The sequence below is a fragment of the Trichechus manatus genome, unplaced genomic scaffold (genome assembly GCF_000243295.1).
Source record: "Trichechus manatus latirostris isolate Lorelei unplaced genomic scaffold, TriManLat1.0 scaffold00016, whole genome shotgun sequence".
Taxonomy (NCBI): domain Eukaryota; kingdom Metazoa; phylum Chordata; class Mammalia; order Sirenia; family Trichechidae; genus Trichechus; species Trichechus manatus.
The window spans coordinates 567882-580826 of record NW_004443952.1 but is presented as its reverse complement, the minus strand read 5'-3'; the positions used below and the strand labels follow the sequence as shown (position 1 = coordinate 580826).

General features: G+C 45.3%; 1 protein-coding gene and 2 pseudogenes across 5 annotated transcripts in view; all 3 read right to left on the bottom strand.

Annotated features, from left to right (window-relative positions):
• The window catches only part of CDK5RAP2 (CDK5 regulatory subunit associated protein 2), a 233404-nt gene extending 222579 nt beyond the window's left edge, over positions 1–10825 (bottom strand). For all 5 annotated transcript variants that reach the window (XM_023727350.1, XM_023727354.1, XM_023727352.1 and 2 more), the window contains exon 1: positions 10609–10825. In XM_023727350.1, the coding sequence (XP_023583118.1) occupies positions 10609–10664 (56 nt within the window). In that variant the 5' untranslated portion in view covers positions 10665–10825. The remainder of the gene's footprint in view (positions 1–10608) is intronic.
• Positions 1526–2681, bottom strand: LOC101352959 (small nuclear ribonucleoprotein-associated protein N pseudogene; annotated as a pseudogene).
• LOC111819707 (SNRPN upstream reading frame protein pseudogene) lies at positions 3120–4098 on the bottom strand (annotated as a pseudogene).
• Positions 10826–12945: the final 2120 nt, after the last annotated feature.

The window sequence follows — 12945 nt, the reverse complement described above, 5'->3', positions numbered from 1 at the left end:
GTTAACCAATGTCATAAAACAACATGTGTACTTCTGTTTCATGAGAAACTATTTGTTCTGTAAGCCTTCACCTGAAGTACAATAAATAAATAAATTAATTAAAAAAAAAAAATTAAGATCAAGTTTAACCACCAACTTTTGCAGATGGTGGCCCAGAGGCCCAAAGTCACATACCAGGTTATTGGCAAAGCTTAGCCCAAATTTGGTCTCTGCATTCCCAATCTGGGGTTCTCTCCACCACAACCACTAAATTACTCCCACTGGCTGAAATGGTCCATCAACAACTCAGGCCAAGGTCTATCATGGTTGACTACCTGGCAGGCAAAGCCAAAGAATTTGGTCCTAGACAAACTTCCAACAGTAAAATACTGAAGTCTGAAAAATGACATTTGACATCCCAACTCTTAGAAGAAATCACCATGTAATATAGAAGCTCCCGTATGGTTCATGCCAAATTTCCACTTAACCCATCACTTTAAAATGTCATCAATCTTTGTCATCTGCATCCTCTAGGCAGTTCTAACTACACCTTCTGGCCCCAAAAGAAGCTACCTCCTCCTGCTGTGACCATTCACTCTCAGCCTTAGAACTAAGGCTAAGGCATCATGGAGCGCCACTAGAATTAAAAACAATATAAGCAAAGAGGCTTAGACATGATTTTAACATTATATAGATAGGAAGCCTGAGGCCCAGAGAGAGGAAAGAAACACGAAGGGTTAGTGGCAAGGCTAAGACCAAAATCCAGGTTTTTCCACTTGTTAATAACCCTGTGTCTGGGCCGCCCAAAGCTCCTAAATGAATGCGGCACATAGAAGAGCAGGTTTCCTCGTGTGCAAAATAAAGCACAGTAACAAACCTATCCTATACAGAGTACTCACACTGTGTGAGCACCACGCTCAGGACAGTATAGGCAGCCTCTCACCGCATCCCTTCTGAAGCAGAAGGTATTTTAAAATATTGCCATTTTTTAAAATTAGGAAACGGGCCCAGAAAAGTTAATAAGCTAAAAAAAAAAAACCAAGCTGGCCTGATTTTAAACCCCATGCGCTAACCTCTACACCATCCTGTTACCCCTAATGCCTTCCTCAGCGAAGCTGCAGTGAGGGCTCAATGAACTGAGGCAAAGCAGAGTGGACAGTCACTGCAGCAAATCTTTGTCACATCTGCTGAGTGAATGAATGGCCCTTCACCTAGGCTGCACCACCCATCCTCTTATCTTGCTCTACTGCTACCCAAAAAGAGCAATCTCTTTCTGTGCCTATATATGGCAGCAACAATCGTCCATTCACATCACAAGTGCCAGCGAGCACTAAGCATTTCATTTATAAAGTGCTACAAGAGCCGTAGATGGGAATAGACATCACATTCAGAATACAATTACACCAACAACTACAGTTTGGTTTGTCATCAACAATTCATGTTTCATTCTGTTATTTATTCTGAGTTAGAGAAGAAATACAAAAATATAACCTAAAGTTAATAAGTCAAAAACTACAGATACGCCTAAGGTTCTCCTCACCCCCATCTCTGTCCCCTCCTAAGAGATAACCACTGTTGTCAACATGTGTATCCAACCAGACTTTTCTCTATGTATTTACATACATAAAAACGTAAGTGCAATCAAACAGTATATACAATTCTATAACATCTTTTCCCCACTTAACAATGTAGACTAGAGATGTTTTCATGTCAGTACAAATAGATCTACCTCATGTTTTTAACTCCTACAAAACATTCTACAGCAGTTTTTCAAACTTTATTAATTAGGACCCACAGAAGGAAATACAGTATTATCCTTAATTCTTGAAATATTTTCTATTCTGTTCTATTCTTTTTTTGCAGTTAAATTACCCTATGTATTTATTATCAGCTAACATTAATGCAGCAAAAAGGAGACAAAAAAGCTCACAAACACCCTACACAGTCTTATAAGATGTATTGCAGGAAAAAAAGTGAGTAAGAAGGATCAACGTGTATCCTAGGGTCTTGGTAGACACATTCCCGGGGGAGTGGACCTCTAATTCCTGGTAAAGGGGGTCTCACTCCTGGAGGGGGCATGCCTAATGGGGTCCCTCGAGCAGCAGGAACCCCAATCAGTGAGCCCATGGGTGATCTCATACCAGGTGGAGGAGCTATAATGCCTGGAGACGCAGTGGCTCTGCCTGTAGGTGGGGGTGGGGTTCCAGACCTGGTGGGTACTACACTTGGGCTCCAGCAATGCTAGCACTAGTAGCAACTACAGCAGCTGCTACAGTGCCTCTTCCCTGGGGGGACATTACCTATTGGGATGGCTCCCCCAACCTCTCTGACAGTGCCAGCTAATCCAGCAGGAGCCTGGGGAATTGGGACACCAGCTGGTACCTCTCTGCCAGCTCCAGGGCTTCTTGCAACTCCAGCAAGTGGAACCCAAGCAGTGCAGTATCTTTGGGGGGTGCCCCCATGACCGTCATGGAAACCAAGTTCTTCCCACACAGCTTTTCTTCATGCTCTGGCTGCTTCACATTCTTTGGCTTGATCTTCCTGAACTCATCATAATCACTGAGGATCAAGCTTATATGCTTGTCAGAAGCCTTAAAGGTGCCAATGAAGATTCAGCCACCTTGCAGGATACATCTCATTCAATGTGCTGCTCTTGTCCCTTGTCATGGACTGAACTGTGTCTCCCAAAAATATCTGTCAACTTGGCTAGGTCATGATTCCCAGTATTGTATGATTGTCTACCATTTTATCATCTGATGTGATTTCCCTATGTGTTGTAAACTCTATCACTATGATGTAATAAGATGGATTAGCAGCCGTCATATTGATGAGATCTACAAGATTAGATAGTGTTTTAAGCCAACCTCTTTTGAGATATGAAAGAGAGAAGCGAGCAGGGACACATGGGAACCTCATACCACCAAGAAAGCAGCGCCAGGAGCAGAGCGTGTCCTCTGGACCTGAGGTTCCTGAGCTGAAATGCTCCCAGACCAAGGGAAGACTGATGACAAGGACCTTCCTCCAGAGCCAACAGAGAAGAGACAGCCTTCCCCTGGAGCTGACACCCTGAATTTGGACTTGTAGCCTACTGGACTATGAGAGAATAGATTTCTCTTTGTTAAAGCCATCCACTTGTGGCATTTGTGTTATAGCAGCACTAGATGACTAAGACACCCACAGTCATGACTGCTGTTCCACCAAATCCAATGTTCTCAGTAAAGTTTCTGGATCCTTAAGACCTAGGGGAAGGCCACAGATAAAGGTATGACGCAGGTTCTCCTACAAACAATGCAAGCTGGGCAGAAGCTTCAAACAGTAGCTAGAGAATGGTTTTTCTGTTGCAATCAGCTTCCTCAATGTTCCAACACAGCCGTAACCACATCCTGGGGTCTCAGCCAAGGATGCCTGTCTGAGTTTTGCCTGGAAATCGACCACAGGTACTTGCTGCTGCTGGAACTGCCTTGGGTACAACTGATACTCTTGGTTGCTCAGCGAGGTTGTCCTTCTACGTTTGACTTAGACTTCTACCTCTGGCACACACTGTTCTGTAGTCTGTCTCAGATGTAAGTGGTCCCTGGCCTGCTCCATGTCGCCACTGGCTGCTCCTCACGATGACACATGAAGCATCTCCTGTGGCTGCTCAGCTCTGCGCCCAACCAGCTGCCGTAGCCCTGATAAATCCATCCCCCTTTTTTTCAAATTTTGCTGCAACCCACTAAATAGGATTTCATGAATCATTAATGGGTCACACTCTGAAAGATACCTTCTAAACAATGTTTATTTACCAAGTCCCCAACTGATATCATCAACTTATTTTTTTTTCCCCTTTCACAAACAATGTCGCGTGAATATCCTCAGAGGTCTCCTGCACATGTATGAGGATTTCTCTAGGATAACAACAAAAATGGAACTAATGGGTCAAAACATATTCACATTTTTAAAATGGGTGTTATGGGTTGAACCATGTCCCTCAAAAAGATATGTTAAGGTCCTAACTCCCAGTACCTGACCTTATTTAGAAATAGGGTCTTTGCAGATATAATTTGTTAACAAGAGATCACACTGGAATAGTATAGGTCCTAATTCAATGTGACTGATTCCTTATAAGGAGCCCTGGTGGTGCAGAGGTTAAGTGCTCTTCTGCTACTCGAAAGGTGGGCAGTTCAAATCCACCAGCCACTCCACAGGAGAAAAGATGTGGGGATGTACAATGGTACAACCACTTAGGAAAAGAGCTTAGCAGTTCCTCAAAATGTTAAACATAGAGTTACCATGTGACCCAGCAATTCTACTCTCAAGTATATACCCAAGAGAAATGAAAACATATGTCCACACAAAAACCTGTCCACAAATGAATGTTCACAGCAACATTATTCACAATAGCCAAAAATAAAAACAATTCAAATGTCCATCAACTGATGACTGAATAAACAAAATGTGGTATATCTGGAAAAATGGAATGGGGGCGGCAGACCTCCTTGTCTAACTTCAGAAGGGGAAGGAGAGACAATCAAGATCAGCATCAGCCCAAGGCTGATTCCTATGAGGTAGAGGTCAGACATACCTCCTCTCTCCAATCTTTTTACCAATTCTTACACCAGCAGTCCCTCCCACGGCTCTCTACTTCTCTGCTGGGTTCGATAACTCACAGACTATACTCACGATTATGGGGTTTATTAGGGAAGTAACAGGTTATAACTCAGGATGAGGAAGCATGTAGGCTGTCTCCCTTTTCTCAGTGCAGGACAGCTCTCTCAGTGCCTCTCAGCCATGCAGGGCCCCTCTCAGCCCCCTGGGAACAGGCTCCTCTTGGTCCCCTGGGGACAGGCTCCTCTTGGCCCCCTTGGGGCAGACTCCTCTTGAATCCCTCATTGCAGGCTCCTCTCTCAGCCCTCAGGCCCCGCTCAGGCCTGGCCTCTGCCCTGATCGGTCAAGTGTTACAAAGTTTTTTAGCTCCCTCAAATAAGTGTTCAGAGGCACCCCACTCCACTGGGAAGCCTCCTGCCTGAAGGTGCTCAGTTCTCTGGCTCCATGGGTCAGTGAGCCTAGCTCCACCGATAAGTGCCCAGAGGCACCCCACTGCGCCAGGAAGCCTCCTGCCCAAAGGCGCTCAGCTCTCTTGCCCCATCGGTCAGCCTGTCCACTGTAGATGCCTCACCCCATTGGCTGGGAAGCCAACCACACCATCTCTTGCCAGTCCCCTGGTTGTTCTACTGCTGTTTCTCTGCCACGCTAGCTGCTGCTTCTCACCATCTCACACCTTTTCTAGTGTTACAGCTCTATCTCCTAGGTCTAGAAGGTTCTAAGCGCAGGGACCCTGGCTCCAAAGGAAATGCTCCACTCCCGGCTCTTCTTTCTTGATGGTAGTGAGGTACCCCCTCTACTCTGGGACTGGCTCACTTTTAAGCAAAACTGACCAATCCCCTTGTTAGGGTTCCATACACCTTATATGCACAGTCCTACTATGAGTCAGAACTGACTCGACAGTACCTCACAATAACAACCACCCCCACAGGATTCCATGTACCTTATCTGCATTATTAGCAATGCCATCCAATCCCCTTGGTGGGCCACAAGCACCTGATTTGCACAGTCCCACCCAATCATTTTTGAGAGTCACAAGAACATGCATGGCTAAAAGGGCCATATTAAGTAATTTACTCCACCGCAATAGTCATACAATGGAATATTACTCGGCAATAAAAAGGAATGAAGTACTGATACATGTTACAACACAGATGAACCTCAGAAAAGACCACATATTGTAAGATATCACTTATATGAAATGTCTAGAATAGGCAAATCTAAAGAGGCAGAAAGTAGATTAATGGTTGCCTAAGACTGGGGTGAGGAGGCAAGTGGGTGAATAGGGAATGACTGCTAATGGGTAAGTGGTTTCTTTTTGGAATGATGAAAATGTTCTAAAATTAGACTCTGGTGATCGTTGCACGACTCTGTAAATATACTAAAAACCACTGAATAGTATACGTTAAATGAATTTTAAGTGAACTTTATGGCATGTTCAATAAAGCTGTTTAAAAAGAAAAGCATAGGCACATTTTTAATGTCAACAGATACTGCTAAATGGTGTTCCAGAAAGACTGTACCAGTTTATACTCTGTGTGTCCATTTCACTGTTAAAGATGGAGTCTATATTTACATGGTATTTATCTTTTCAAATATCAGACACTGAACAAAATTGACTCAGTCAACAAATATTTGTTGAGCCTCTACTATGTGCCAGAAATGGTTCTAGGTGCTAGAGGTACAGTGGGGAACAAGCTGTACACTCCCTACCCTTAGCTTATACTGGTGACGGGGAGCTCTCTACTCAAACCTCACAGCTTAGGGGTTCCCCAACTCCAAAATCAGCCCTCTCACCACCATCAGCCTTCACCAGGCATTCCATGCTCTTTCCCAGACTCCTTCTACATGTCTATGAATGCACTCATTGCCTGAGAAAGTACAAACTGTGCTTACAGGCAAACATTTCTTTTTGGTCTGCTGCTAACCACACGGCAAGCACTCAGTGAGACCTTAGTCTGCACTGATCAGGATGGAGGAATGCATGAATGAACAAGCCTGGGCCCAAGCCTTGGGGAGCTCACAGTTGGGCAGAGAGGCAGACTCCTGGGCATGGAAACAAAGGGATGTACCCAGAGCTGTGAGCACAGATGATTCTGTCCGGGAAAACACTGTGACATGGTAATTAAAAAAACCCACTGCCATTGAGTCAAATAGTATAACAAAAACAGCTAACATTTAATGCACACCCCATTAGGTGTCAGGTACATAATATACACAATTTCACTTAATCCTCAGGCCCACCCAATAAGATAGGTATTGGAAGAGGCTGCATAGGCCCGGCTCACTATTATTTACTCCCCACTGCTAACCGCCACATTGTCTCGTGATTTTTCCCTCCCATTCTAGTCTTTACAAAAAGGTTTAAGATTAACTGATGTGGAAAACAAGTGATAATGATCTAAGAATGAAAAAGCAAACAAAGCATCCATCTTGTGACAAGATTAAGCAGGATGTCACCAGATAATCCCCAAAGATGTCACCAGATAATCCCCAAAGATGTCACCAGATAACCTCTAAGGATACCAGTGGAAGGTTAACTCATCTAAGACATCACCACCTCAAAGAAAAACTACCATAAAAGATCCTCCTGTCCCTATAAAAGACTCCAGCCGATCTCCAGTGCGGGAGACGGGTTTTTTGGAGGACTCTATTCCCCTCTGTCTCCTATATATCGATATATAATAAACATCTTGCTGCTTACCTCACCCGTCTCAGAATTGGCTATTGCAGCAGGCAGCTCCAATCCACGCTACGGTAACAGTATTATCACAGATAAGAAACTGAGGCTCAGAAGGGTTAAGTGAGTAACCCAAAACATCACATCTAGTGACCGGCAGAACCAGGATTCAGACCCGGTCGAGCTCCTTCCACACCACCAGGCAGGACTTAATAAAGGGCCTTTGTTTGGGTGAGGTTCCCTGACCCCAGGACCTAGGCTTAAATTTAATAGGGCCAGAGATATTTGGGGCACCCACAGTTGATCAGGTTTTGACAGAATGACGAACACTGACCTAATGCAAAAAAAGTCTGAGGACAAACTGGACTCCAATTTAATCTTCAAAACTGGGGCTTGGAAATTACCAATCAGAGGGTGCTCAGAAAGTAGCATATTAGAATAAAAAGAAGTGATTTTATTCTAGGGATTTTTCTCTCCCATTGTGATCACCTAATGGAGATCCTGTCTCTCTCAGGACATTTCTGCCACTTCTTAAGGGTCACTTTAAGTGTTACCAGCTCCATAAAATTCACCCAGAATCCTCAGTCAGGATTGATTCCGAGAACTCATTAGAGGGCAGGACATGGAACTAAAGGCCAGCTTTGGAGTCATTAAGTTTGGGTTTAAGTCCTGGCTCGATCATGTAGTTTTTATCTGGTCCCAACAGCTCACTACTCTTAGCCTCAGTGTCCTCACTGTCATCTCAAAGCAGCATTGTTTATTCACTGATTCAACAAGTAGTTACTGAGCCCCTATTACGTATGTGCCAGATACCAGATTAGGAACTGGGGTTACAAAGATGAACAAAATGCAGTCCTTGTTCTCAAATAGGTCGCAGTATAATATAGGAGACAAACCATTTAACAGTTGATACCGGTGCTGTCCAATACAGGAGCCACCAGCCATAGGTCGCCAATGAGCACTTGAGAAGTGGTTAGTCCAAGCTGAGAAGTACTGTAAGTGTAAAATACACATTGGATTTCAAAGACTTAGTAAGGCAAAAAGAATGTAATGTCTCATTAATAACTTTTTCTATTGATTTGAAGTTAGAATGATAATATATGGATATATTGGGTTAAAATATATTAAAGTTAACATCACCTGTTTCTTTTTTAATGTGGCTACTAGAAAATTTTTAATTACATATATGGCTCACATATATTTCTAGTGGATAGTGCTGGTCAATAAAATTCCGTGAGGTAAATAAGGTCTGAGATAGGGTAAGTGATGGGTGGAGGTGGCTAGAAGGGCAGAAGGCCCAGATGGAGAGAGGGAAATGTCAGTGAAGTCTTCCTGGCAATGATATCTAAATTGAGGCCCGAAAAATAACAGGCACTGATAAGGCAAAAGGAAGAAAGAAGGGCAATCCAGGCAGCAGGAACAGCAAGTACACAGGCCTGGCAATAAGAAAGAAAAAGGCAAGATCATTCACAACCAAGAGTTTGGCAGTGTGGGGAGAAGACAGGGTAGGGAGAGTAAGTATAGATGAGGCTAGAGAGGGTAGACGAGGCCAGATAATGAAAACCTTGGAAGCTAAATTAAAAAACCATACCCTCAGGACAGCAAGGAGTCAGTGGGGGTCAGAAGAGGGGGCATAAGAGATCAGTAAGAGACCCAGGAGCGTTTCCTGGGTCCTGCAAAGGCAAGGAGAGAAGGGAAAGGAGGACATGTGCTGATCTGTTGAGTAGCTACTCTGTGTCACACACTGGGCTAGGCCATTTTAAACTCATTTTAATCCTTGTACCAACCCTGGGCTTTATACCAACCCATTTTACAGATGATGAAAACTGAGGCTCACAAGCTGTGAATGCCCTGCCCAAGGTCACAGGGCTGTTAAGTGGCAGAAATGGGATTGAAATCCAGACTCATCTGGGTCCTAAAGCCCAAGTACTTGACCAGCAGCACTGTCAAGAGAAGAGCTGTCTGAGAGTAATAATGGGCTTTACCTTAAAGACAATGAGAAACATTAACAAGTATAAAGCAGCAGCCTGTCAAAAGTAGATTTACCTTTTAAACGTCTTCAGGCTATAATACAAAGGACTATTGGAGGTGTGAAGGAGGCCTCAACAACCCAGGTGAGAGGCAATATCCCAACATGTTGAGGTAGTGATAGTAAGATGGAGAATAATAAACTACCAAAAGATCGAATTAGGCTGGAGTTGCAAAGGGCCTTGTTCTGTGCCTGATACACAGTAGGCTCTCAATAAGCAGAGTAACCACTTGTCCAGGTTTGCCCAAGATAGGACCTGTTTATGCCTGCTGTCCCAGCATAAATATGAATAAAGCCCTCTTTCACTCTTAAAAGCATCCTGGTTTGCACAATAAATTATATGGTCACCTTTCAATTAAGGTCTGTTGACTAAAAGCAGCAGCCTGTTCCTAGCAGAGCTGAATAAACACTGCAGGTTCTCACTCAGGCTCTCTTCCATTTCCTTCTACTCATTCTCCAACCAGGAGCCTGAGACGTGGTGCAGTCCAGAGCTGTCAGGCCTTCCTACCAGGAGAGACCCATAGCCCCACCAGCAACACGGACTCCAACCGCCTCTTGGGACAGGTCCACTGGGGAGGCCAGTCTTGACTATTATTCCCCAAATTGTGTTATTAATAACGATGATGATAATAATGGCATCACACGATCATTTTTTAAGCACTAGTTATGTGCCTGGCACTAGACTTGTCAAGCAAACTGCAAGGCACGCATCATCTCTTATAATCCTCATAGCAATCCTGTTACGTGAATATTACTATCCCCATTTTACAGATGAGAAAGCAGGTTAAGTCACTTTACCAAAGTCACATCGCTAGTCAGTTTACAGGGCTGGATTTGAATCCAATTCTGTCCAACTCCCGTTCAGGCTCTTAACCACTGCACTCCACTGCCTCAGTCTCGGGTGGTCACTATGAGACCCTATGCACAAAATCTGGACGTATCGACGACACTCCCCATAATGAAAGCAAACCCCCACACCAGAACGAACCATCAAGTTCCTTCAAGTTTCCCGCTGAGGACGCCATATCCCCCAACCAGCCCCTACCAATGGCCCCCTTCTCCTGCTCTTTCAGAAAACCCCTTACCGGTCCCTCACACCCTCCTCAAAATATGTACTGAAATACTAGAGGCAGGTGTGGTGCAGGTCGGGACCCTCACACACAGTATCAGCTAGTGGGCCTCTCATAGAGATACCCCTAAGGAACCCACCCCACACACTGCTATCTGGAGATCCTCAAACGCCCGAAGAGCAAACTCTTAAGGCCTAGTTAGAGCAAACCCCCATCAGTTGGAACCCCGGGCCCGTTACCACTAACCCCCAGGGCCCGGGCCGCACCTGCAGCCGCTGAGAGTCCCGGGGAGGGTGACGTCCTCCTCCAACACCGACTCCATGATGGACACAGAGCCGGTGGTGGTGTTGGTATCTGTGGTGGTGGCGCCACTGGTACCCCTCGCTGTCGCGCGACCCGCCCGACTCCCCAGGTCCCCGCCCACTGCGACCCAGCTCTCCTTCGGATTCTGGCGGCGCCGCTGGAATTCAAACCACAGCCACCGCCATCTTTCCCGGCGCTTCTTCCTACGAAAAAGAGGCGGAGTCGCCAGGGCGCGCACGGTGAAGCCGGGCGGCAGGGGCCAGAAGCCGGGCAGAGACGCGCATGCAGGTGCCATCTTAACTAAGGGCAGAGCATTTCCTACTGGGGCGAGCAAGACTAGGGAAAGAGAGGCTGGCTGCCATTTTTTATGAGGGCACTAAGATCGAGGCCAACGCAGGCGCCATCTTTATTTAGGGCTCAAAGAGGCCCTTGGTCCGTTAATTTAAGCGGGATATGTAAATCCAGGCCTTCACTAACCAATAGAGTTCCTGACCTGGTCACCGAAGCCTTGAGGTGTGTGCATCCAAAAGGCTTCTGCCTTGAGTTGAAACTCAACCGGGTACTGCCTAGCGTTAGAAAAATCCTACATGAGGAATCCCAACTCAAACAGTAATTTGCACATTTGGTTTGAAGCAAATAAGCTCATCCCTGTGAGCCAAATGGTCAGCTACACTCCCACTCCAATCTCTCACCTACTGATCCTTTGTTGCCTTTAGGGCTCAGACACATCTAAGATGAGTTGACTGAGACCCAGAGAGGAAACGATTTACCCAAAGTCATATACAGTAAGTTTGTCAGCTGGAGCCAGATCCTCAGCCCCAACCAGCTAAATCACACACTCCATAAACCTTGGCTACCTTTCTTAAAGCACATAACAACCACTAAACACCTAGATGATTCTGGCAATGCTTGGCCAGCGAAATCCCCATCTCAGTGCTGCTACTTTCCTCTGCAGGCTGTTTTGATAGTCCTGGATGAAAACCATTTGAAAAGATGGGTGGGTGGATAGATGATGACTTTCCCTGTAACCATGAACAAGTCCCCTCTTCGCCTCAGATTCCTCATTCTTCCATTTAAGTGTCACTTTCTAAAAGAGGCCTTCCCTGATCCTGTAATCGAGATTAGGTCCCTCTCTTGGATGTTCTTAGAAACTCATATTTTTCCTTTGTAGCACTTACCATGTGTGTTTTTATTGTCTTCATCCTGCACTAAACTGGAAGCTCCATTAGGACAGGAACTGTATTCTGAATTGTTCACTGCTATATCCCCATCATCTAGCACTGTGCCTGCCACCCAATAGGGGTTTTTTAATATATGTTAAGTGAATGATGATTCAATCAATCAATCAGCCTGGAAAATGGGACTAATACCTATCCTGCAAGATTTTTGTATGACCTGAGTACCTTTTGGAGGTCAGTCAATGGTAATCCCATATTCATTCATTCTCTCAGTTTCTCTTCTCCCTCTTCTCTCTTCTCTCTCTTCTCTTTTCTCTCTCTTCTCTCTTTCCTTCCCTCCCTCCGCACTACCACTTGTTACGGCCAGCATGGACCACAGTTCTGCGCCTGATCTTCCCCAGATCTTCAGCCACCTCCATGATCAATCAGAAAACAAAAATATGGTGGGCAGGAACCAGACGGCACAGCACCTATGCACTGCCCCAGAGAATGGGCAGTCCTTGAAGCCCTGGAACTGCCGCTCTTTGCCAGTGTTAAGTTCAATGGATGAAATGAGTATTCCAAAAGCAGAGAAGCTGGGCTGTCAGGATTCCGATCCTGGCTCTGCCATGGACTCTGTATGATCTTTGGCAGACCACTTTTCTTGAGGCCTCAGTTTCCACATCTTTAAAATAAAAAGGTATGACTGGATGGACCACTCAGGACATCACGGCTCTGGAGGTTGTTTTTCTCTGTTTATTTCAAAGCTGCTAGCACAAAACCTGGTGGCACAGTGGTTAAGAGCTGTGCTGCAAACCAAAAGGTCGTTAGTTTGAATCAACCAGCCACTCCTTGGAAACTCTGTGGGGCAGTTCTACTCTGTCCTATAGGGCCGCTATGAGTCAGAATAAACTCAACAGCAACGGGTTTTGGGTTTTTTTTTTTTTTTCCACACAAAACCGAGAGGCGGTGGTGGTTCAGTGGTAGAATTCTTACCCTCCGCACAGGAGAAACAGGCTCCGTTCCCAGCCGGTACACCGCTTGTGCAGCGACTACCTGTCTGTCAGTAGAGGCTTGTGTGTTGCAATGATGCTGAACAGTTTTAGCAGAGCACCCAGACTAAGCTGGACTAGAAAGAAAGGC